The sequence below is a fragment of the Sceloporus occidentalis genome, unplaced genomic scaffold (genome assembly GCF_023333645.1).
Source record: "Sceloporus occidentalis isolate IW3139 unplaced genomic scaffold, rSceOcc1.0.p SCAF_7, whole genome shotgun sequence".
NCBI classification, from domain to species: Eukaryota; Metazoa; Chordata; class Lepidosauria; order Squamata; family Phrynosomatidae; genus Sceloporus; species Sceloporus occidentalis.
In genome coordinates, this window is record NW_028316987.1 from 85,129,009 (window position 1) to 85,154,001 (window position 24,993).

The following is a 24,993-nucleotide window of genomic DNA, read 5'->3' on the forward strand; positions in this document are numbered from 1 at the left end:
GCCAAATACACATTTTGATTGAATATAAGGCAATGTCCTAGCTTTCTTCTATTTCTATAAAGTTATTTCTGTGTGTGTCATGGTGGGAGCTGTCAGCATTGCATCTTAATTGTACAGAACTCATAAATGGCCAAAGGCACATCAATTAAAATTCCTCTCTCATCATCCCTTTGGGCAGAGCTGTGTTTATTTTTATCTCTCAAGTCTTGCAAAAAACATGGGCCTGCACTCACCTCAAAATCATCTTCATAGTTTATTGAATAATCTGTATCTGGATAGGCGGTGCCCTTTTTTTGTTCCTGGTAAGCAAGAGAAACAGAATTAAATCTTGATATAACTGTACTGCTGACAATATTAACTGAAGGTATTTAACAAGAGAAATCTGGAATATCTGTGTGCTTAAGAAAATATTATAATTAGATATAACACTTACATTTTCTTCTTCTTCCTCTTCATATGCTTGCCTTTTGTGATGTGGACCCATGGCTAACAAGTCATCAGCTCTGTGGTGCTAATGTATCAATATACAAAACAACTAATATGAGAAAAGCATCGAAATGTGGCAATTAACTGGATGATTAATGAAATTAAATAAAAATCTAACAAATAAGAGTGAAATCCCACCCAAACTAGAAATTTCAGCATTCAGATCTTAAAACAATAGGTTAGAGCATGTCCAACTGGTTTTTGTGAATGGTCATGATAAATGTACTCCTTGATTCTATTCATTTGCGATTTAACCGAGACCAAATTTTTCTTTCTACTACAGATTTTAAGTTAACATAGCACAGGTATCTAGATTATATAACTTTATACCAAACACAGATGTTGTATGTGGTCAATATAATTACCTTGGATACGTCTTCGCTTTGCTCAGATACATCATATACTTTCAGTTCATGGCTTTTTGCCCTTAGCTTTTACAAAGTTTCCTCCATAATCATGTACATAGATTTCCAATTGACAAAGCACTAATTTATCTGATGAAGCTGGCAATCTTAGATCACAGTAATTCTGTTAGCTTTTAAGAAGCTGTAATACTTTTGTTTGTTTTAAGAGACTTAATGCAACTACCCATTCTGAACTTGTTCCATTAATACTGCATTCCAAAAGCAATTGGTATGATTTACATGAAAAACAGAATTTTTCCAGCTGAAGAAAGTGACATCTGTATGTATATGCATTTTATTTTAAAGAATTAATTATGTCATTTCACCTTAAGGTCTCCATATGTTAGAAACTAAGGCCCCATAAAGGCAGTCCAAAATAAAGCTGCTTTGGGTCACTTTGGAGGTATGTTGTTTAAATGATACATGTGTCCTAAGAGTCCGGAAACCATGCCAAAGCCACACTCCAGTCCTAAGGACCAGAACGTAGTTTTGGCACAGCTTCTGGAGACTTAGGACACATGCATCATTTAAATAACATACCTCCAAAGTGACCTGAAGCAGCTTTATTTTGGCCTATCTGTATGGGCCCAAAGGCACACAATTTATGCCTGCATCAGGTGTACATTCTGGAATGCTCAACTCTGCTGGTTTTTAAAAAGTAGTAACTAAATATTTATAGTCTGTTGGATGTTAAACTATTTTTAGATGTCTTTAATCTACCTTCATAAATAATTTCAAGCATTTTAAAATGCTCTATAGGAAAAGACTGTATGAGCAGTTTCAAATACTTTTAATACATAGTACTTTAAAAGGCTCTTTCAGTTCAACTGAATAGGGTTGCAGTCTCATGCACAATCATTTTGAAGTAAGGCCTACTGAATGTAGTTAAAGGAGTTGCAAATAAATATACAAAGGCGGGGTACAGAAGGGCAGGGGAAGACGTCTTGGAGGTGTATTCTGCTGAATACGGAGCCACCAGACCGCCCGCCCTGGGGGCGTGGCTCAGGTGTATAGGGCTTCCACATGGGGAGCAGTGAAGACGCCTCACCTGGGGCCATTTCTGACCCGCAGTTTCCATACCACCGCCTTGGAGGACGCTGCAAAGAGAGAGGCAGCTTCTGCACGGGCAGCCAAAAACGGGGCTTTTTTTTTCCTTTTGCCAGCTGGCGGATGCGCAGCTGCGCAGCTGCGGCGCTCAGCACCGGCGACAAAAGCGCTATGTGCACATTTAAAGCGCCCAGGCCCCTTTAAACTTTTTCCCTCGCCCTGCCCAAGAACAATGGTGGTCTCCTGCCAGCTGGTGATCAGCTGGTGTTGGCATCCTTGTCCACTTGCACGTTGGTAGTGTCACCAGCATCATGGATGCCTCCTCTCCTTTGGTCCCCACACTCTTGCTGAATCTGCAATGCACAGCCACAGCTGTCGCCGCTGCCACCGCTGTCCCCCTGCCATCCCCCATCACCTCCCTTGTACATATGTAAATATTTAAAGTTTTAGGGGTTTTTTATTGTTAGGCGAAAATGGCACAGGAATGTGTGTAGGGGTTCACTTTAAATTCCAAACTTTCCCCAATTCTAGCAGCGCATGCGTACATGTTGCTCTAGGGTTAGGGTTAGGGTTAGGGTTACGAGCATTAAAATAGAGTGCAGCTGTGCTGCAGCTTCCACATCTGCATGGCATCTGACGCTCTAATTAGAGCCTCGGTGCAAACTGCGCATGTTCCAGGACCCCGACTCATTATGCGACGCAGCAGACACGGAGCTTTTAAATGGGCAACTTAAATTAGCGGCGTAACAATTCTGGCGTACCGGTGCAGCAGCTTATAGACGGAGATGCGCAGCTGCGCAGTATATAGAAAAGAAGCGGGGAAAAGCAGCACCTTTTTAATGCCGCTTCTTCCCGCTTGGGGCGTGCGGGCGGTGTGTTCATGGCGGCATTCAGGTAAGGGCCGTCTGAAGGCTATACCTTCATGACGTCATGAACACACCCCTTTTTGCCCGTCTGTATCCCGCCATAGGGACCAGGACTTGTCATGAATCTTTAATTCGCTTTGATCATTGGAAAAGCGGGATAAAAATATTATTATTATTATCATCATTATTATTATTATTATTATTATATCACAATCCAAATAATGATAATCACTTCCAAATCCCATTCATTTAATCTGAAGAAAGTTAAGCACAAACCTAACTCTCCCTTCAAAATAAAACCCTTATATTAGCATATAATTCTTAGCTCTGTTTCCTTTCTGTTGTACTACCAATTCCCACAAAATTCTAGTTCGAAAATGCCAAATATAACCATCTTACATCTCGTTTTACATCCTCTTTTTCACTCATGTCACGTTTCTTTATTATTTCTTTTGTATTCCTATTAGGGAAAAAAGAATTACATTAAATTAAAAGCTCATGAAGTGAAAGATAATTGCCAGAGGAAAATGAGATCACAGAGGTGCATTACATCTGAATAAAGAAAATACAAAAGAGGACAGGGATAAGAGACTAGTGCTTCATATTTCTCCACTACTGTTGTAACATGGGCATACAATCCATGGTTCTCAGATTTCATGAAATCTATGAACCCTCGGTTTCTTTCTAAGACTAGCTCTAAATTAGTCACCTTGAATCCCATTTTGGAAGAAAGGCAGGATATAAATCCCTTAAATAAATAAATTATTTCATCACAAACACGTTGCTTGCTCCTTTGTAATTTCTCAGATATAGATAAGTCACTTTACATATTAGAACATTTTTAGGAGCAGCAATGTACTTCAGTCCTCAAACTGTTTTCCTCTAAACACCCATACTTTATCAGCTACTAGAAAAAACAAACAAGCCAAACAAAACCCTTCTTTACAGAGTTCTGGTCAGCCTTCCCACTTAGATGTGACAGCTAGGTCAACTTTCAAAATCATCTCTCCATTCTATTAGGGCCTTTGGGTGGCATTTTTGGATATACTTGTTTTAACCATTTTAAGCCATTTTAGGACTCTAAAAACCTATCCTAGGCTACTAAAGATCTGTCAGTGGCACTTTGTTTTACAGCGCGCCCGCGCCATACGTGGCCTTGAGCATACGCGCTCAAGCCGTGGGGCGTGCGCGGGGCGGAAGGGGCGGCGTGTCCCATTCAATTGAATGGGCGCGTGCACCTGTTGCGCCCCGCGCGCGCCCGCGCCGCCATGCACAAGCCCCATTGTTTCCAATGGGGCTCGAGCATAGGCGGAATTCGCCTTACGCGGAGGGATCCGGAACGGATCCCCCGCGTAAGGCAAGGACAGACTGTATTATGAGAGCGTAGCAAATCAAAATAGACAAATAAACATGAAGCAACATCACATCATCCTGTGAAACGCATTCTTAAGAAACAAACTGACATGGAAAGGAAGTCATACTAATTCTATTGGCCTCGAAAGGCTGGAAAACAACATGAATCACCCAAATGCTTATATAAAAATGCAGATGTTGATGCCTAAGAATAGATCCTTCCTCTCCCAAAGTGGTACAGGGCTAATGTTTAAAAAATATGGTTCTGCTTTTAAAACATTGTGGATTGGATTTAAATATTTTCCGAGACCTCTCATCATAGGGTCATCAGTCAATCATTGTTTGAAGCCATTAAAATCCCACATGGCATTTACTACTAGAAAGGCATGAATAAGCAATCTGCCCATGCATTTACTTGAGAACATATTTTAAAAAGAAAGAAAATTGGAAATAGATAAAATGAACAATGTAATCCTATGTGTATTTATTAGGTAAAATGAACAATGTAATCCTATGTGTATTTATTAGGTTCCACCACTTTATGGAGCTTACTGGACTGCATAAGATTGTTGCCAAAGTGTCTCAAATATCTGAATGGAGCATACCTCTCGTGTGGATGGACTGTATCATCTTCATGCCTTGAGCTTTTCCTGTGGCTTCTATCTTCACTGTGCTGGGAGAGGGGAGGGAACGTAATGATTCATACAATTTAAACACTATCAGGTATCTTAGATTATCAGACATGTAATTTCAAAGGTTTTTACTATTTCCTACAGATTTACTCTTCTTGTAGACAGAAATATGCAGTGACTGAAACAACTGCTTACGTTGGCTGGATAAACATTGGATATTATGTAACCAATGCTTGCTATTTTGATTCTACGACTGTATTCACAACAGCATTCTTGTAACATGCTCTATTGCAGTCTCTTCCAACTCTATGATTCTATGATTCTTCCTTTCTTTTTTTCAAATCAAATTAAAATCACTATAGGCCAAAATAGACCGGGAAAAAACGCCAGCTTCGGGGTGACATGGGGCCATGGTGTTTACACAGCGCACACCCCAACACCACCCCCAAGCTGGCATCACACCACCATGCTGACCATGCAGCAGGTGGCATCATGACATTTTTGCAGCACAGTGTTTACATGTGTCGCACCGCAAAAATGCTGAAAAGCTGTCACTGCAGCAGAAAGGGCACCTTTTATCTGCCCCAAAAGGAGTGGCATTTTGCCGTTTATTTTTGGGCCAGAAGAACGCTGGATCGTAGTTGCCTCGCCCCTATCCAGTGCTCAAAGAGATCACGTAGAGCTAGATTTTTGGGGTCATCTGTTGTGCCCCTATGTGAACAATACCAGAGATACAGTGTAGGCCTGGGTCCCCACAGCATGTATACAAAGCCAAATAATATTGTGGTTCTTTTGTGTCTGGGAAAGACTGGCTTGAATTGGCTTTTTAAACGCAACTAGAATAAACCCACCAAATTAATGGAGCTTATATAAATTTTGCTATGCTAACTTCACATTATTTAATGGATCTACTGTAGTTGGGACTAAGAGATATAGGTCTTTATGAGTAAACATGGTCTACAGGCACATGCTCATTAAATCAGAGCATCAGGAATAGGTTTTATTAAATAAATATTAAATAAGGCTGTACAGCTGCTAGGTTATCAGCCCCCCCAAAAAAAAACAACACATGGGACTGGGTTGGAGATTAGTTTACAAATAGTGTGTCTGCTAAATAAAATGGTCTACATGATGACTTATAGCCTGTGCAGACTGGCCATTAAGGTTGGCCTTGGGGTGGATTCAGGGTGTGGTGTCCATACGACGCACGCCCTGACTCTGTCCCATGACGACGTGACGCTGCATGCCACTCCACATGGTGTGCGGCATTCACAGTGCTCCACTGGTGCTGGGTTTACATGATGCAGCCCCAAAGCTGTGGTGCCATGGTTATTGCACCCTTTCCAGGGTGCAAAAAAGAGCCACTTTTTGCAGCTGCTTTTTGTGCCCTGGAAAGGCCAGATTAGGTCCGTGGTGTGCGGTTGCCACTGCCCTGATCTGGTATGGCTGGAGCCAGCTGCAGGCCATCCCTTAGGGGAGGTCTGCACAGCCCCTTAGTTTTAAGAGATATGTGGCCATGTTCTAGAAGAGTTTATTCCTGACGTTTCGCAAACATCTGTGGCTGGCATCTTCGAAAATGCTGGCATGACAACATTCTCTGAAGATGCCAGCAACAGATACTGGCGAAATGTCAGTCATAAACTCATCTAGAACATGGCCACATAGCCCGAAAGACACACGAAAAATTATGGATGCCAGCCATGAAAGCCTTCAACTTCACAATTGGTTAGTCCTTTATATCTTAACACTCCTTATTCTTGCTTTGGTCAGAAACTCCTTCATCTTGAATTGCTTGCAATGTACACTACTCAATTAAAATAGTAAAAAGGGGAAGGAGACATGCCTTTGGCTAGGAAATATAGTTCCTATATAAATTTTGTGTTTCTTGGCTTAAATCTATTAATTGACATTTTTCATTACATCTTGATTTATTTCAACCCAGATTCTTGATATTTTATTTACCCTGCCAAAACCCTGTTCTTTATAACACATCATTTCTCACACAAATGGTTTTACAGTCATTTGCTGAGAATGATACATTTGCTGACTGAAAGTCAATTTAAAGCAAACCTTGTGGTCTCTCTCTTTTTCTTCACTTTCTTCTTTTTGTTGACTTTCACCATTCCCACTATGATGTCTCCTTCCATGGCGATATTGTTCTTTATGTTTTCTTGATATATGGCTTTCTTCACCATCTTTGACATATATGAGATTCTTCAATTTCAAGTACTTCTCTTTTCCTTCAACAGCTGAAAAGTCATTCTCTTTCTTCTCTTTATGCCTTTGTCTTCTGTCCTTATCTGGGTCTTGCTCCTTCTGTGCCTTGTGCCTGTGTTCTCGTTCCTCATACCTGTTTGCTGAAACCTCTCCCAAACTGTCTTTCCTCTCCTCATTCTGGAAGCAGGTAGGGGGATTAATAGTTCAAAACATCTTATTAGACCAGAAAAGACATAAATACATGTTAGCATCCAACAAACCAGAGATCAGCTTATCTTTGCAGTAGGAGCAGCTAAATAAACCACAGAGTTCAATTCTGCAGTTAGTTTAATTTATCATCTGGCAGTGGGAAGCTTCCTTTCACTTAAAGAGTCCAGGGTTTGTTCTTTGCTTCTTCCTTTGATTTACTGGGGAAGAACAAAGCAGAAAAAAGAATGTGCCCCCTGCCGTATCTCCAGTAGCAGAGCAAACCTACAAGTGGCAGCAACTGACCAGAATTTACCAGCATACTCATTTGTGATGAACTCTGGGTTCTCATATTATATAAACATAACTGCTGTAGTGGATGTAGACTTGGTCCTATTTCTGTTGAAATCAACAATACTTATGTTATTGTTCAGTGCCTATTGTGTACACTTAACCCTCATTTGGTTGTTTTGGAGTTTCCTCCCACTCATTGAATGCTTTTTTAAATAAGGTTTTTTGGTACCTTGTTAAAGGGTTTCCACCAAACCTGCTGATACCTTCCTCTTATATTTGGATGGTGTTGCTTTGGCTACATAAAAAGTCATACTTAACAGAATGAGTCGTGTTACTAGTAAACAGCACACCTTTAATATATCTAATACAGCTTTTAAATTGTACAGGCTCAAAACTTGTGACCTATCTACATTTTTATTTTGGCAAGTGTAGGCTGACTTTGGGATAGTATTGCAGTGTTGCTCATGAGAAGAAATGTATTTTTTCTACATGGAGACCAGAATCTAGGATACCTTAAAGCTCTTATGTTAAGGTGTGGTATTTTCCAGAGCATGTGAAAGCTATAGTGAAAACTCTGTTCAGATCACTCTGAGTCCATGTGGGGAGGGGAAAGGTGTCCTGTACTAGCAATGGTTCTGATGATAAATCATTCCCTTCTCCTTTTGTTTCGTGTCTTTTAGATTGTAAGCCTGCGGGCAGGGAACTGTCTGATTAAAAATGATAAATGTAAGCCGCCCTGAGAGCCATTAGGGCTGAAGGGCGGGATATAAATACCTAAATAAAAAAATAATAATAATATAAAAATGAAGACATATTATGCCTAATTAATTTGTTTATAAAGTCTGTCAAAATATCTGGTGAAATATTATGGATAGTGCCTGTTCAATGTCCCTTAAATCTATGGAATATTTGTGTAATTATGATAAAATAATTTTAGACACAAAGTGAGCAAACAAAACTACTGCACCCACAATATGGAGAGCAAATTAATTATGTTTGAACACAATAACCAGATTATTCTCCAGTATTTTGTTTACTTTAGCACTGGAGGCTTCACCTAACCAATGAATTGTATTTTGCTATTACTTCTGAGACATGACTTGATCTCTTGCCTTTTCTTACCTTTCTCTCTGTGTGTCTTCTCTCCCTTTCCTCACCTTTTATTTTTGGATGATCTAAAAAATAAGGACACTTATAAGATTAAACAATTTATAGGCGTGTTACAGACCGCCCCTTTGAGGCGGCCTCTACCCGCCCCTTTCCCCGGGGTATCGGGGCCTCAGTGGCCAGAATGGCAGCTGCTGAGGCCCCGATCCACCGCTTTCCAGGCTGCGGGGAAGCGGCAAAAGGTCGCTTCCCCGCAGCCTGGAAAGGGGTGTCCTAGGGGCTTCAAGCCCAAAGGACACCCCGCAGCGGCGAGGAGGAGGAGAAAGGGGCCGCTTGGCCCCTTTCTCCTTTGCGTCGCTGGGCGCAGCTGTGTGAAGGCTGCGCCCAGCGGTGCAAACCAGGAAGGAGCTCCGAAACGGAGCTCCTTCCTGCTCCATGCAAAGGGCGCACTAAGCACCCTGGCGTGGAGCGACGACGTCATGTCTGCGCCGCCCCGTATAGAGGCGGCGCGGTTGTGACGTCATCATGGCGGCCCCCATGTAGATGGGACGCCGCCATTTTGTACAGACTCAATCCGTACTAGGGTTAGAGGGTGCGGAAGCACCGCACCTTCCTAACCCTAATACGGACTGACTCCGTACTAAAAGGCCCGTCTGTAACGGGCCATAGTAAGTACATTTCAAACTCTTTCGCACTTTATACAAGATAAGCACTTCACATCCCTCCAAAACATATCTCTGATTTCTTGTAACTATAAAACAATTCAAATAAGACATATTTCTTCTGTATTAAAATTCTTGTACCACTCTGAGACAATAAATCTCTAGAAACTTAAAGCAAGTATACATACATGTTATTCAGTTTTTCTCTACTAGTTCATTTTTTAGGTTTCCCTATCTATTCTCATGATACATTCAAAGGGACAGTTTGGCCATTGCCCACACATATATAATCTATACAGAATGGAGCATGAGTGTAAATCATTCCCCATGGGGTACTGATACCTAATTCTTGGACAATAATGGGAAAAGGATGCATCTGATGAAGTAGAGGTGAAGCAGAGGGGACAAAAGGATCAGCCAGAGGACGCTCCCACCCCGATTGTTATGGACCACTGTGGGACCATGGCAACCAGTCCTGGTGTGGCGTCTGCGTGATCTGGAGGTGTGCGTCATGTGCATGTCCCACCCCCGGATCACCCCAATGGCGGCCCTTTGGGGCCATCTGTTTGAAGCTCCAATCTAAGAAAGCTTATGATACAAACTTCTCTTTCTCAGGGCCCGAACAGACAGAAATGACACACACATCTTAAGAGGACAGAAGGTGCGCCAAAACTGGTGTGTGGCTTTGGTGTGGCTTCAGGCCTATTAGGACGCATGCATCATTTAAATAGCATACCTCCAAAGTGACCCGAAGCAGCTTTATTTTGGCCTGTCTGTTCAGGCCCTCAGTTAATCTTAAAGATGCTACAAGATAATTTTGATCCAGACTATCACTGCATCCACACTGCAGAAATAATTCGTTTTGACACCACTTTAACTGCCACGGGTCAGTGCCGTGGGATTCTGGGAATGGTAATTTGTTGTGGCACCAGACCTTTGCCAGATTATTTTTCAGCGCAGACGCAGCCTAAGACAGTTATGCCTTTGACTTTCTGACCCTGCTATCTTGCTAAGACAGACCAGCTTTAAAAAGCAGCATATGTAAAGCCACAACTATCAGGAGGGTGGTTTCAAAATATATATACAGTGAACCCACGCCATATGCAGACTCATTATAGGCAGCTTTCATCTTATGCTGAAGCCACCCGGCAAAAGGGAGTATGGCACGTGAATCCGCGGTGCACGTGCATGGCCGCACAGCAAGCCCAAGCCCCATTATATCCAATGGGGCTTGAGCATATGTGCTTTTTGCCTTATGCAGGGAGTGGTGGTGGTGGTGGTCCGGAATGGATCCCTGCATAAGGCAAGGGCCCACTGTAGTAACAAATTAGTGTACCTGCATGAACTTTGCTCTCTCTTCTTCTATAATGTTCTTTACTCCTTTTCCCATAAGCTGCCATAGCGTTTTCCATCAGAATCTGTCTGCGATCATCCTTCTTATGCTTTCTTTCTCTCTCTTTACCACTGTGTCTCTCTCTACTGTTTCCTGTGATATGTTTTTCTTTTTTGGTATATTTTTCATGAGTAACTGGAATTTTCTCATTCACTCGCTCACCGGGGTAATCTTTTTCTCTTCCCTTTTCTCTTCTTTCATCCCGATGCCTTTCACTTGATTTAAATCTTACTTTTTCTTTTACTCTCTCTTTGTCTTGGTCTTTCTGCAAACCTTCTTTGTAGTCATCAGTATCATTCTTGTCTCCATCTCTTGCTTTCCTCTGTCGATGTCTTCTGTCTTCAGACTGACTATCTGATCGAGATATCTGAAAAAAAGAAGCTACTGTTATGTATCATTTTCGTAGTCTCATACTTATCATGGCTGAAGAGCTCAAAGTGCTACACTGAATGAAGGATTTAAAAAATTCTTTATAACTCCATTTTTATATTGGAACTGCAAACCACTTGTCTCTAAATTGCCTTTCAATATTTGGGTTCATTTTGTGGCAAACAGGGGCAAGTTCTATATTCCTGGAGTTGGTTTATCTTTTATCATTTCCTGTCACATTTTAAGAAGAACTATAGAGGAAAACTGAGGCATTAAGAGGGTTCTGAGGTATACAAGGGGTTTGGGTTGGGGCATTTTTGTGTGTTTTCATGTGTTTTAGGAGCTTCTGTGGGAAAAATATTACTAAAAATCATGTAGAGCTTTTTGTAAAAAAAAATAGAAAGTATAGCATAGGGGGATAGGTGAGGGAACTTCAAGGGCCTCAAAAGTGGCAGCCAAAGAGTGCACTATGCCCACCCATTCTTTACAGATACAGAGAACATGTATTTGGATGTTGTAAGTTCATTACTTAGTGAAAATGGACTAAGGAATGAATATGCTTCCTGAATATTTTGTCAGGAGAAAAACTGGCAGAACAAAGAATAGATAATAATATAATAGGTGAGATAGTAAACATTTAGATATAATGCTATACAGTGGTTTAGCGTAAGAGTAATGAATCCTGAGAATCCTTAGCTCATGCATTTGCTCCTTGTATGCAGCAAACATTTCCCCCTATTTTTTCTGAACAAGTGAAATGTGGGCTGGCATCCTGTTCAATTACTATGGCATAAGTCAAATTTATGGTATGGCGAGTCAATGCACTTTCTTGGTTATTGTGGGGTTGGAATTCTGTTCTGACCATGCAGCAACCAAATTCCACCACCCCCTCTCCGCAAACGTTCCTTGTAAACAGTGTAGCCCTCACGAAATGGACATTTCTGTGGCGTCACAGAGCAGGGGGATGAGTGAGGACATGTCCAACTGTTTTCCTGTAGCTAGACACTCAGTGACTAACATCTGCAAAGATCTCCAGGTGTCCTTGAGATTTCTCTGCAGATTATGTCCTTGCAGCATGTCCAGCTACAGGAAAGAACCCGGAGATATCCCTGCTCATTTCATCACTGTCTGACACCAGAGAAACGTCAGTGTTGGGTTTGCTGTGCTTACTAAAGTAGGTTTCAGGGGCTAACATCGGAAAATGTAGTTACAGAGATGTAGCTGTGTGTGATACATGTGCAGGATCTCGGCCACTGTTAATGCTTGCCTCGATCCAAGAGCAAACTATATTATTATTATTGTTATTGTTATTATTATTTATGGTATTAATACCCCGCCTTTCAGCCCTAAAGGCTATGGTTTACACTAGTGATTACTGTGTCCAAAGGTAGATGAGCAAAAGACACCTGAATGTCATATTCATTACTCCAAAGCATTGGTTGACATTATATCTGAATAGCTCTAGAGTGTCATTCTTTCTTTTTTTATTTTTTTCAAGTAGATCTAATAAAAAAAAATTCTACCCTCCATTGCTTAAACCAGATCACAAAGTTACTTTGGTGAGTAGATATGTCCTATAAGCCATCAGATTGCTATTCCTGTCACGTGGCACACATTTCATTTTGAGCTGAGAAAACTTTCAGTACTAGTCAAAAATTTTTACTTAATACCCATTAATGACTATTACCAAATGCTTAGCAAATGTAAAAAAAAAATACTGTGTAAGACCTCAAATAAGTAATTTTGAATTTAATTCTCAAATTCAAATCCACTCAAAAATTCAGATCTGGTATTCTTTTAATTATTATTCTTTTAATTATATTGTAACTGCTATAATTGCTAGATTGGCTGGGATCCAAAACAGCCATACTTTCCTTTTTCAAAGAGCAAGCACATATACCACAAGGTAAATGACTTCTGAAACAAAATGGGAGGGGGGGGGGGGGTCGGTCAAAAACTGTGTATGATCTGCCCGGGGAAATGCTATACAGAGAAACAAGTTTAAAATCCTATAAGCTGCTAGGCACAGCAAAAATTCATTTGGCTTCTAAAATTTCTATAAGGTGTCTAGCAATGATGGTAATGGTTCAGGAATACATGTTACCTTAAGATGCTTCTTTAGTTCATCTGATTTCCAAGTGTCATCTTTTGTTCTTCTCTGAAAAAAAAGATAGACACTCTTAAAATGGGAGTTGTTTTTGGAGTATCAAGTCAATTCACATTTGAGCAAGTTGTTCATGTTATTATGTACCTACTAGCTGTTTCCAACTTATGGTGAATCTACTTGGCAAGATTTGTTCAGAGGGTGTTTGCCATGGCCCTCCTATGAGGCTGAGAGACTGTGACTTACCCAAGGTAATCCAGACGGTTTCCATGGCCAAGTGGACATTCGAACCCTGGTCTCCTGGAATCCTAGTCCAACACACAGACCATTACACCATACTAGCTCTAGTTTGAATACATACCATACTTATCCTGTTAAGCAGGACTGGGGAACCTTCAACTTTCCAGACATTGATGAACTAACACTCCCATCACCCCTCACCATTGGTCAGGCTATCTAGAGCTAATGCAAAGTGGAGTTCAAAAATGTTTGGATGGCTCTGATTCTCTGTTACAAAGGCAGAAGTATCAGGGAACAGAAAAGTGCAAAGTCTGAAATTTAAAAGAAAGTTAGCATGGAATAAAAAGACTCAACATGTGACCCTCAAAGAACTGAAAGTTACTTAGCCCATTGAACCAAAATAGCTTACAGGGTAAATTCAAGGAGAATGGGGTTATCAGAATTCATTATGACAAGGAGGTATTCCTTCAAATATCAGAGGGAGTTCCTTCTGTGTATCAGTTCTTGGGAAGAATGAATGGAATAAGACTCCATAGCATACTTAACCTGCTTGCCAGGTTCTGATAGGAAACTGGTTGTACTTTGTATGAAAAGAACATTGGATTAACTAGGTATTTGGTCTGCTCCAGCTAGGCTTTTGTTATTACAACTGCAAACGTGAAGCCCACCAAACATATCCTCATAGAATATTTTTTTTCTTTTTAAAAATTCATTCTTTATTAATTTTGAATAACAATAGTTATCAAATGTACTATACAAAACAGGATTAAATAATTCCCCGTATCCCCCTTCCCCCTCTCCTAATTCCCCAGAAAAGAAATTTATTCTAAGATTTATTTTTAAATCAAATATGACTGGCTTCTCCTTCCTATATATTATCCAAGTAAGATAAATTATACCACAAAAGATAATATCAACAACTTCATATCGTTTATTTTTTAAAGTTCCCTCAAAGCTCATAAACTTACTGATGACAACCTATATTAGCTGTTTAAATTATATACAAAATGAACAGTTCTCATAATTCCACAAATTTGTCACAGCGGTTTGTGAAGATTTCCCACCCGGGTTCTTGTGATTCAAAAGAATGTGCTTCAATTGATCTTGTCAAATTATCCATCTTTGGCTTCTAGCATCCTAACCATGCATATTATTTATTAATTATTATTTTATTTTCCTATATCCCACCTTTCTCCCAACACAGGGACTCAAGGCAGCAAACAACATGTATTTTTTAAAAAAATACAATTAAAACCATTAAAAGAGCATATAAAACAAGGCACAGCAAGATGGCTTCTCCCTTTGCTCAAATAAATAAATAAATATGTACGTACATATGTATGTAAAATATAATTAATGTATTAATATCATAATAAGTATTTTTTTATTTATTTATTTTTATTATGGTATTTATACCCTGCTCTTCAGCCCTAAATGTTATCAGAGAGGCTTACAATTATTATTTTTAATAAGACGGTTCCCTGCCCTCAGGCTTACAATCTAAAAAGACATGACACAAAAGGAGAAGGGAATGGTGGTGAGGAAGGGGATCAGGTCCAGCAGTTAATCTCTCCTCTGAGGCCTGGACCAAGCCAGATGGACTGGAGGAAGGGTTCTGCTTCTTAAGAATAGGCCTGATGGCTTTTGTATTTTAACATACTTTATGTATTGTAAAGTTATAAAATTGATAAAATTATAAGAAACACATTTTACGCAACACAAAATGTAACAGTCAGACTCCGTATTATGACAGCTCATATTATGTGGTTTCAGTTATACACAACCAGGGGAAAAATGTTCTCTTAGAGGAGGAAACTGTTGAAGCACAAGATCACATTTGAATGATGACAACAGGACCAACATACATACACAAAACCAGCAGCATCAACTAAGGAATGTGAGTGCAAGATAGGAGGCTGTTTGCACTGCAGAATGAGAAACACACATTCTGTACTGAGGTGTGAGTTTTTCCAACAGTCCAGATATTGCAAAAGGTGCTACGAAAGATTCAAAGGGAATAGGCAATAGTGGTGCTGCTGGCCCCACAGAATTTCCAAGCCCCTGTTGAACTGAGTGGACTGTGTTGCATGCTTTGTGTGTTTACTCAGAAGTACGTAAACCAGTCGCCTTATTAATTTTGGCTTATTTGTGGGGAAGTCTAGCTACAATTAGCTTTTAAAATGAAGAAGGTTATGTTTATATGTAGTTGATGATACAAAGGCTATAGTAAAGTAGAGGGATAGGGGAAATGTGAAGACGCGACTTATCCATGGATTTTTTATCCACAGATTCAAGCATTCACGGCTTGAAAATATTAAAAAAAAGTATAAATTCCAAATAGCAAGCCTTGATTTTCCATTTCATATAAGGTACACCAATTTGCTCTGCCATTGTATTTAATGGGACTTGAGCATCCACAGATTTTGTTATCCATGGGGGAGCCTGGAACCAAACCCCAGCGGATAACAAGGTCGCACTGTATTTATGTTTAGTAAAGCAAGAAAGAAATTGAAGTGGCTGTTGGAATGAACTAACAAAATGACAGGCAATGTTGAACACTATGATAGACCAAGAAGTGATAATAGGACAGAGAGTATTATAATGGAATATAGATCAGGTTGATAGTGAAATCAGACACGTAAAACATATAGTGAGATGTTTGAAAAAAACGTTATAGGATTACACAAACGGATCAACAGTACAAAAGATACGAGTGATTGCAAGGCGATAAAAGTAAATATTCAATGCAAAAACAAGAAGCTCATCGAACAATACCAAGTAATCCAGATAATACCAATACCAAATAATCCATCAGGGATAAGAAGGAAGTGAAGGATGTGTGGTAAGAATGAAGAAAGAAGTATGGATTGACTGAAGTGAGTTAAGTAATTGAATGTAAAGTAAATCGAAGAAGGTGTGTAAATCTACAGCGCTTTATAAATAAAGTATAATAATAATAATAAGAAGAAGAAGAGAATGCAGTTTAGAGATGAATGTGATGTAAGGGTTTTTTGAAGGGAGATTGTGGAATAGAGAGAAAATAATGGAAGGATATGGATGCAGAATAAAGCTTGGAGGGGAAGGAGAGATTAGGGAAGAATAGGATTATTTATTATTATTATTATTATTATTATTATTATTTTAGGGTATTTATAGCCCTCCATTCGGCCCTAAAGGCTCTCAGAGTGGCTTACAATTTTTATTGTTATTAATTAGATTGTAGAGAGGCAAGAGATGAAATTCTTTTGCTCTCTCTCTCTCTCTCTCTCTCTCTATATATATATATATAATTATATCTATATACAATATAGATATATAGATATACATATAAACTACTAAGCTATTGGAAGAAATTGCTTCTTAGCCTGAAATGGTTTGTTTAAAGATGACACTGTGGTTGCTGTATTTTGTATGCTTAAATGTGATGGTATGATTGTAATATTTTAAATTTTAATCAACAATATATATTATATATATATATATATATATATATATAGAGAGAGAGAGAGAGAGAGAGAGAGGTAAACCAGGTGTGTTGACAGGGATTTAGGGCTTGTTGTCCTCCTTTGCAACTAAGGCAGTGCTTCTCAACCTTTGGGCCGCCTCCAGATTTTTGGACTACAATTCCCAGAAGTCTCAGTCACTATGTTCATTGTTCAGGAATTCTGGGAGCTGAAGTCTCAAAAGATCTATAGACCCAAACGTTGAGAACCATCTGTTTCCCCTGAGCCTCGTAAGGGAGCGTCATCCCTTCCCCTGAAAGATGTATACAGCCCACCTGACCGCTCTCACCTTATCGCCCTCCATCACGGCCCGTAGCGGACTCAAAGGAGAACATGCCCAACTCCGCTTCACCTCGGACTAGGCCGCAGCCTGGTTAGGGAACCAAGGCAACCGCGTCGAAGCCCCGCCCAACAAGACGCTGACAGAGCGGAGTCATAGCCGATAGGCGGAGTCGATCTACCTGAACCAATCGGAAGCACGCTACGGGAAAGGGGCGGGACCAAGGCCGCAAAGGATTCTGGGGGTTGAAGTCTTTCTGGTTTTTAGCCTGGCTGTCCATCTTGCTCACCTCAGAGCTTGTTGAAATGTCAGGGAGAGGTTGGGACTTCGAGTTATTTTGAATAATACAAGCCTGTCATAGTAGAAACACCAATGAGTCTTGGAAAAGGCTGCTGCAATGACACTCTTTATCATTATGAGGCTATTATTATTATTAAGCTTTATTTATATAGCACTGTAAATTTACACAACGCTGTACACACAATTAAAATACATAAATCTGCCTATGGCATATATTCCGCACAAATAATTAAATGATATGTATTAATTCATGTTAACGTTCAATAAAATAGGGCAGACAACAATTTAAAATGACATCGGATAACAGTCGTGCGATGCCTGGGAACGCTTCCCTGAACAGTATAGTCTTCATCTCAATAGATTTCTTTTCTCTGTAGTGCACTTTTCGCTTTTAAAAAGGTTGCCACGCTACCTGACAAATCCTATTTAAATTCTCTGAAGATGCCAGACACAGATGCTGGCGAAATGTCAGGAATAAACTCTTCTAGAACATGGCCACATGGCTCGGAAAACCCACAAAAAACCCTATAAAGTCCTCTTTTTTTCATGTTGTGTGCCTTCAAGTCAATATGGCGGCCCTATCATGGGATTTTCTTGGCGCGTTTCTTCAGAGGGTGGTTTGCCATCGTCATCCTCTGAGGCTGAGAGAGTGTGACTTGTCCAAGATCACCCAGTGGGTTTCCATGGCCATTTGAACCATGGTCTCCAGAGTAATTTTAGTCCCTATGATTCTTTCGGTTAATTTTATTATGGGGGGAAAAGATGCCATCCATGAAAACCTTCGACTTCACATATTTACTCAGGAAGAAGGCCTACTGTGTCCATCAGGCTTGCAGTTAAGTAAACATAATTAGTTTTGCGAACACTCTTCCTTATCAGCGCTCTGGAAAACAAGCGTTACAGATGTATTATCAGCAAACTCGGTAGAATATTAAAAATTCAAAATACACACAGGGAGTATATCCCTAGCACAGATGCGTGTGTGTAGCATTTCACGGCTGAATTGGCTTGGAAGAATGAGCATCGTATTAGTACTTAATACTACATGGATGTCTGATAGTCCTGTAATGTCACAAACTGAGAGGACATAAATAAATAGACCATGACAACACAGAATTAGAAAAGCTAAGCCAATTTATAGACAGCCAGTGTGGTGTAGTGGTTTGAGCTTTGGACTATGACTCTGCCATGTGAACCCCTTGGGCATGCCACACTCTCTCAGCCTCAGAAGGTGGCAATGGCAAAACTCCTCTGAAGGAACTTGCCAAGAAACCCCCATGATAGGTTGGCCTTAGGGTTGCTGTAAGTCAGAAACAACTTGAAGACAACAACAACACAATTTATAATTGCTTGGTGGATTTTACACTTCATGATTGAAGAAGAGGTCACAGGCACACCCCTCTTTTAGTTTTGACTCATGTTACTCTGGATTCGAATCCTTCTTGACTAAGACAAACCTGAAGGTGGACTCTAGAGAGGAATAGGACAATCTTTTTAGCTATGTTGCTCTGACTTTCAAAAAGTGTTTGCTTTATATGAGTCCAAAACACACAGCAGAAATAATTCAGTTTGAGGCTGAAACTGATAACCAAGGGCTGCATCAGTATTGCAGAAATAATGCAGTCTGATACCACTTTAACTGCCATGGCTCAGTACTATGGAATTCTGGGAACTGTAGTTTTGTGAGACATTTAGCCTTTTTATTGAGGACGGGTGGGTTTGGGAGGGTTGGGATATAATGATGATAACTGTTTTATTATGTTTTAAGGGTGTTTTATTATTAATGTTAGCCACCTCGATCTGCTTGGAGAAGCGGGATACAAATACATTTCATTTTCATTATTATTATTACTATTATTATTCTGTCAGAGAGCTCTGGCACCACAATAAACTGCAGTTCCGAAGATTCCCTAGAACTGAGCCAGAGCAGTTAAAACGGTCTCAAAACGGATTTTCCATATAAGGATTTGACAGCCGTTGGGTGCGCGCGCACCCTCTTTTTAAAAAGGCTATGGGCCTCTGAGGGAAATGGATGGGCGTGGCAGTTACGGGGAAGACCCTTGGCAGGAAAGCCAGGAGGGAAGGAGGGGCGTAAACCTTTTTCAGTTAGGAAAGGATGAAGGGGCGTTGTCCCCTTCAGTGACAGACACCCCTAGGGACGCAAGGATTGGGCGAAAGGGCTAGAAAGAGGCGGGGCTTAGTCCCTGGAGAGCCAATCACAGGGTCGTTTTTCCCTGAGGTGTTTTTCTACTACACTACTGAGTTGGTCCCTTCACTCTCCCGCATCCTTTAAGGTTCGCTCCTCGATCAGAGAGAGGGAGGTGGCAGTCACTCAGACACTCCTAGAGACGCAGGGAGTGGACAGGAGGAATAGAAAGAGGCGGGGCTTAGTCTGGGAAAGAGCCAATCCCAGGGCCGTTTTTCCCTGAGGTGTTTTTCTACAGGACTGGAAAGAGGCTTAGTCCTGGGAGAGCCAATCGCAGGACCGCTTTTCCCTGAGGTATTTTCCTACTACACTACTGAATTGGTCACATGTTTCCCCCCGCATCCTTTAACTAATGGTTCGCTCCGGGAGAGAGGCGGTGATTTTCCTTGTCACTCTCTCATAGCGACGCAGAGAGTGGAGGAGAGGGCTAGAAGGGGGCGGGGCTTAGTCCTCGGGGAGCCAATCCCTGGGCCGCTTTTCCCTGAGGCGTTTTTTCCCCACTTTCTCTCTCCCCCTCCGTCTGTTACGGAATGGTTCGCTCGGCGTCCAGAGGGAAGGAGGCGGTAGTTGTCGCTGTCAGTCAGGCGGCGCGAGGCGGTGTCGGCGGGGGCTGCGTCCCTCCTTTCCTCAGAGAAGCGGGATGTGAGGCGGCGCCGCCGGAGAGGAAGCACCATGAGCGGCGCAGGGCCCCCGCAGCCCCCAACGTGCCCCGGCCCCGGAGGCGACTCAGAGCCGCCTCCAGCCCCTCCACCAGACGCCCCTCCGTCCATGCTGAGCGTCGACGTCCCCGGCTTAGTGTCGCAGTTCGCCCGCGCCTTCGCCCTCGTCTTCCCCGTCTACGTCCTGGGCTACCTGGGGCTCAGCTTCAGCTGGGTCCTCATCGCTTTGCTCGGCCTCTTCTGGATCCGGAGGCACCGCGGAGGGAAGAACTCCCGCCTCGGACGGGCCCTCGCCTTCCTCCGCGACGAGGAGCGAGCCGTCAGGCTCACCATCGCCACCGGGGACCTGCCCGCATGGGTGAGCCTCGGAAGGAAGGAGCCCTCGCCTCGACGTTGCAGGAAGAATAGCCCAGTTTGACAGCGCTTTAACTCTGCCTGGCTATTTGCTATGGAATTCTGGGAGTTGGAGTTTGTTGTGGGCCCCACAACAAACGCCATCTCCCAGAATTCCATAGCAAAGAGCCAAAGCGGAGCGTGAGCTTTGGTAGACTTGAACCCGCTTCCTCAGATGCATTGGGGGCAATGGAGGGTCCAGAGGAAAGAAGCTTCTTTGATTCTATGGTTGTCTGAACTTCCCTAGGCTTTTGCCTACTTCCTCAGATGCGTGGCTTGGAGTGGAGAGTCCAAAGGCAAGAAGTTGAGAACATGAGCTTTCTAAGGCATGAGCCGCTTTCTTCAGATGCGTGAGGTGGAGCGGAAAAGTTAGAGAAACAAGCGTCTGTGATTCTGTGGTAGCCTGAGCTTTGCTACACTTGAGCCTCCTTTTTGAGACGCATGGGGTGGAGTGGGGAGTCCAGATCAAGCAAGCTTCCATGATTCTGTGGTAGCATGCGTTTTGATAGACGTGAACCCACTTCCTCAGATGCATGGGGTGGAGTGGAGAGTCCAGAGGAAAGAAGCTAGGAACATGAGTTTTTGTAGACTTGAACCCGCTTCCTCAGATGCATTGGGTCGAGTGAAGAGTCCAGAGGAAAGAAGCTGCCATTCTGAGCTTTTGTAGACATGAACCTTATGCAGATGCATGGGGTGGAGTGGAGAGTCCAGAGGAAAGAAGTTTCTATGATTGTATGGTAGCCTGAACCTTTGTAAGCTTGAACCCTCCTCCCAAGATTAATTGGGGGGAGTGGAGACTCCAAAGGGAAGAAGCTGGGAGCCTGAACTTTGGTAGACTGGAGCCCTCTTCCTTCGATGCATGCGGCAGAGCAGAAATCCCAGAGAAAAGAAGCTTCTATGATTCTATGGTAGCCTGAGCTTTGGTAGACTTGAGCCCACTTCCCAAGATGTATGTGGTGGAGTAGAGAGTCCAGAGGAAAGAGGCTTAGAGCCCAAGGTTTGGTAGACTTGAACCCATTTCCATAGATGCATGGAGTGGAATGGAGAGTCCAGAGGAAAGAAGCGTCTATGAGTCTGTGGCAGCCAGAATTTTCCTAGACTTGAGCCTACTTTCTGAGTTGCATAGGGTAAAGTGGAGAGTCCAGAGGAAAGAAGCTAGGAGCATGAGCTTTTTGAAGGCTTGAGCCTAATTTCTGAGTTGCATTGGGGGCAATGGAGAGTCCAGAGAAAAGATGTGTGGAGCATGAGCTTTGGTAGACTTGAGCCTACTTCCTCAGAGATATGAGTTGGAGTGGAGAGTCCAGAGGAAAGAAGCAGGGAGCATGAGCTTTCGTAGGCTTAAGCCCATTTCCTCAAATGCATGGGGTGGAGTGGAGAGTCCAGAGGAACGAAGCTTCTGTGATTCTCTGGTAGCCTGTGCTTTGCTACATTGAGTCTCCTTCCTCAGATGCATGGGTTGGAGTTGATAGAGCAACCATATGTCATAACTGCAGAGAAGGACAAAGCACCTTTAAATTTAGGACATTCAGAAAAATGCAGGACATTGCCAAATAAAAACTGAAAACACTGATATAAATATAAATCCACGCTTCTTAGTTGTGCTCACAATGGAGGACCTTTTGGAATTCATATGGACAGAAGGTTGAAATGTAGGACATGCCCTGGAAAAAAAGGATAGATGGTCAGTGGAGAGTCCAGAGGAAAGAAGCTGGTAGCATGAGTTTTCATAGGCTTGAGCCTACTTCCTGAGGTGCATGGCGAAGAAAGACGCTAGTAGCATGGGCTTCGTAGACCTGAGCCTACTACTTCCTCAGATGTATGGGGTGGAGTGGAGAGTTAACAGAAAGGAGCTGGTCTCCACCCCATGCATCTGAGGAAGTAGGCTCAACTCTGTGAAAACTCATGCTACCAGCCTCTTTCCTTCTTTTAGTCTCAAAGGTGCTACAAGATCCCTTTGCATACCCTGCTTTGCTGTTGTGTGCATTTAAGTTGTATCTACCTTATGGCCACCCTGTCACAGGGTTTTCATGGCAAGTTTTGATCAGAAGGGGTTTGCCATTGCTGTCCTTTGAGGCTGAGGGAATGTGACTTGCCCAAGGCTGCCCAGTGGGTTTTCATGGCGGAGCAGGGGATTTGTACCCTGTTCTCCAGAGTCACTATAGAGAGCATCTACACTCTGGAAATAATGCAGTTTGACACCCCGCTTGAACTGCCTTTGCTCCATCCTACAGTACCCTGGGACTTGTAGTTTTGTGGAGCACCAACACTCTTTGGCAGAGAAGGCTGAAAACAGGGTTGTAAAGCTACACATCCCAGGATTCCATAAGATGGAGCTTCAGCATTTAAAAGTGTTGTCAGAAGTGCATTATTTCTGCAGTCTAGATGTATCCAGAGTCTAATGCTCAAACCACTGCACCACGCCCAGCTGTGATGGTTAAACCTGCAAGGGGAAAAAGGGCCTGCTTTGTTTTTAGCGTTTCATCTCAGTCTCGCCCCTTAACCCATCCCTTCCGACTCTACTACTAGGTGCCTAGGCTGGGATCAGCTTTGGATCTTGTTCAGTGACAAGACACACTCTCTTCCCCCAGTATGTCTTTTAAGCAGGGTTTGGGGTGCATCCATTGGTATTTCAAAACTTGACTTTAGCTCGCTAGGTCAAGCTTGGTCTGCAGCCGAACCTCTATTCTCCGCCCTCCATGCTGGAAGAAACACGTTTCTTTCTATCTCAGACTCTTGCCAGACATTGGAAACATTGTTGTCCTGTGCCTTTTGTTCCCTCCCCTCGCAGGAAACTGGACTGCATCAACACTCCTCCAGTAGTAATTGCATTTCTTGATGAACTACTGAAAGATGTGTCTGCGGATACTTGCTTCCCAGAGAGCTCTATCAGAGAGCTCTGGTGCCACAAAAAAACTACAAAACCCAGGATTCCATAGCACTGAGCCATGGCAATTAAAGCAGTGTCAAACTGGATTATTCCTGCAGTGTGAATGCAGCCAGAGGAGCATTTCTCTTGCACTGTGAAAGTCACGCCCTCAGCAGCATTCCCACTAGATCTGTTTTCTACCACTGTGCTGCCCCACAAGGAATGACATTTCCCTGTGAAGAAGCCCCAGGACTTACCTGTACAGACTTTGTCCTGTTGTGACTACATGCACTTTAGAAATGTTGTCTCCTTTATGTGAGGAGTAGTGAGAAGGTTAAATACTGGTGGTTCCTCGTCACAATTGCACATAGATGGCCTCAGTTGTTTTTCAGTTTGCCCGCTTTCAATCTGGTTATCCTGTGAACTCCATAAATTTACTTTTCTTATTTAAATAGTTGTGTGTGCCAGTGTGCTGTAGTGGTTTGAGTGTTGGCCTATGACTCTGGAGACCAGGGTTCGAATCTCTGCTTGGCCATAGTAACCCACTGGGGCAAGTCATACTCTCTCAGGCTCAGAGGACAGCAGCGGCAAACCCCATTTGAATGAAACTTGTCATGAAAACCCAGTGGCATGTTCACCTTAAGGTTGCCGTAATTCGGAAACAGCTCTTCCTTGTGAGACTCCTGCCCGCTAAGTGTCCCATCCTCTTTTGTATCTTCATGAAATGTAAAAAACGTAATTTGTGGGTGTGATTTCTCTGTACTGAACTGGGAACGCTAATGTTCAAGGAAATCTGCAAGACTCTGCTTGTATTCGTGTGAAGAAGAAAGTTTCAGTTTATATTGTTAATACAGCATTAGTATGACACTCACATTTGTTTGTGCAATCCCTAAATAAATAAGTAGCTTAAGTTAGAAGGAGACATTTATCAGGATGAGATGAGGACGTTTTCAGCATGGGGCCTGGTTGGGAGAAGCTCTTGTGAGGGTAAAGTGCAGATTGGTTTTTGATAGCTGTGTTGTGCTTTTGGAGCATGGCTCATTGTGAAAAGAAATAGGGCTGATAATCATTGCACTAAATCCCTTTACTACTCCCAGGTGGAACAGAGCCATCGGATCAGTGGGATTTACACACGTCTTGACATATACTCAGCAGTTGAGTCGGTGGCTCAACTTTAATTAGACATTTACCAAGCAGGCGATTGAAATGACTTTTAAAGCAGTATAGGAACTTGAAAATGTCTTAAAATTTGTGAGTTTAATTTAATCATAGAGTTTGAAAGGGCTGTTGCAGCTGCAGATGGGTGGAATTTTTTACATTTCCTTAGGTTGCTGGATTCAGTTGAAGCAGGGGCTAGTTCTACAACGCTAAAGGCAAAGCTATGTGGAATTCATGAGCATTTATTGCCCTCAGGTATGGCCACATC

The 24,993-nt window shown here is 42.2% G+C and overlaps 2 protein-coding genes across 8 annotated transcripts in view; one reads left to right on the plus strand and one right to left on the minus strand.

Moving 5' to 3' along the window:
* Positions 1-17,289, minus strand: part of DYNC2I1 (dynein 2 intermediate chain 1) — a 35,094-nt gene extending 17,805 nt beyond the window's left edge. Inside the window, exons 1-9 of one of the 3 annotated variants that reach the window (XM_089533544.1) lie at positions 17,153-17,289; positions 13,121-13,174; positions 10,591-11,014; positions 8,608-8,660; positions 6,859-7,182; positions 4,762-4,829; positions 3,215-3,263; positions 434-511; positions 234-299 (exon numbers count right to left, since the gene is read on the minus strand). In XM_089533544.1, the coding sequence (XP_089389670.1) occupies positions 234-299; positions 434-511; positions 3,215-3,263; positions 4,762-4,829; positions 6,859-7,182; positions 8,608-8,660; positions 10,591-11,014; positions 13,121-13,174; positions 17,153-17,167 (1,131 nt within the window). In that variant the 5' untranslated portion in view covers positions 17,168-17,289. Of the gene's footprint in view, positions 1-233; positions 300-433; positions 512-3,202; positions 3,264-4,761; positions 4,830-6,858; positions 7,183-8,607; positions 8,661-10,590; positions 11,015-13,120; positions 13,175-17,152 lie in introns of all 3 variants that reach the window. The other 2 variants (XM_089533546.1, XM_089533543.1) reach the window with 2 other exon arrangements.
* A 2,924-nt stretch (positions 17,290-20,213) lies between these two features.
* LOC149310039 (extended synaptotagmin-2-like) overlaps positions 20,214-24,993 on the plus strand; it is an 84,857-nt gene continuing 80,077 nt past the window's right edge. For all 5 annotated transcript variants that reach the window (XM_089533547.1, XM_089533548.1, XM_089533549.1 and 2 more), the window contains exon 1: positions 20,214-20,666. In XM_089533547.1, the coding sequence (XP_089389673.1) occupies positions 20,322-20,666 (345 nt within the window). In that variant the 5' untranslated portion in view covers positions 20,214-20,321. The remainder of the gene's footprint in view (positions 20,667-24,993) is intronic.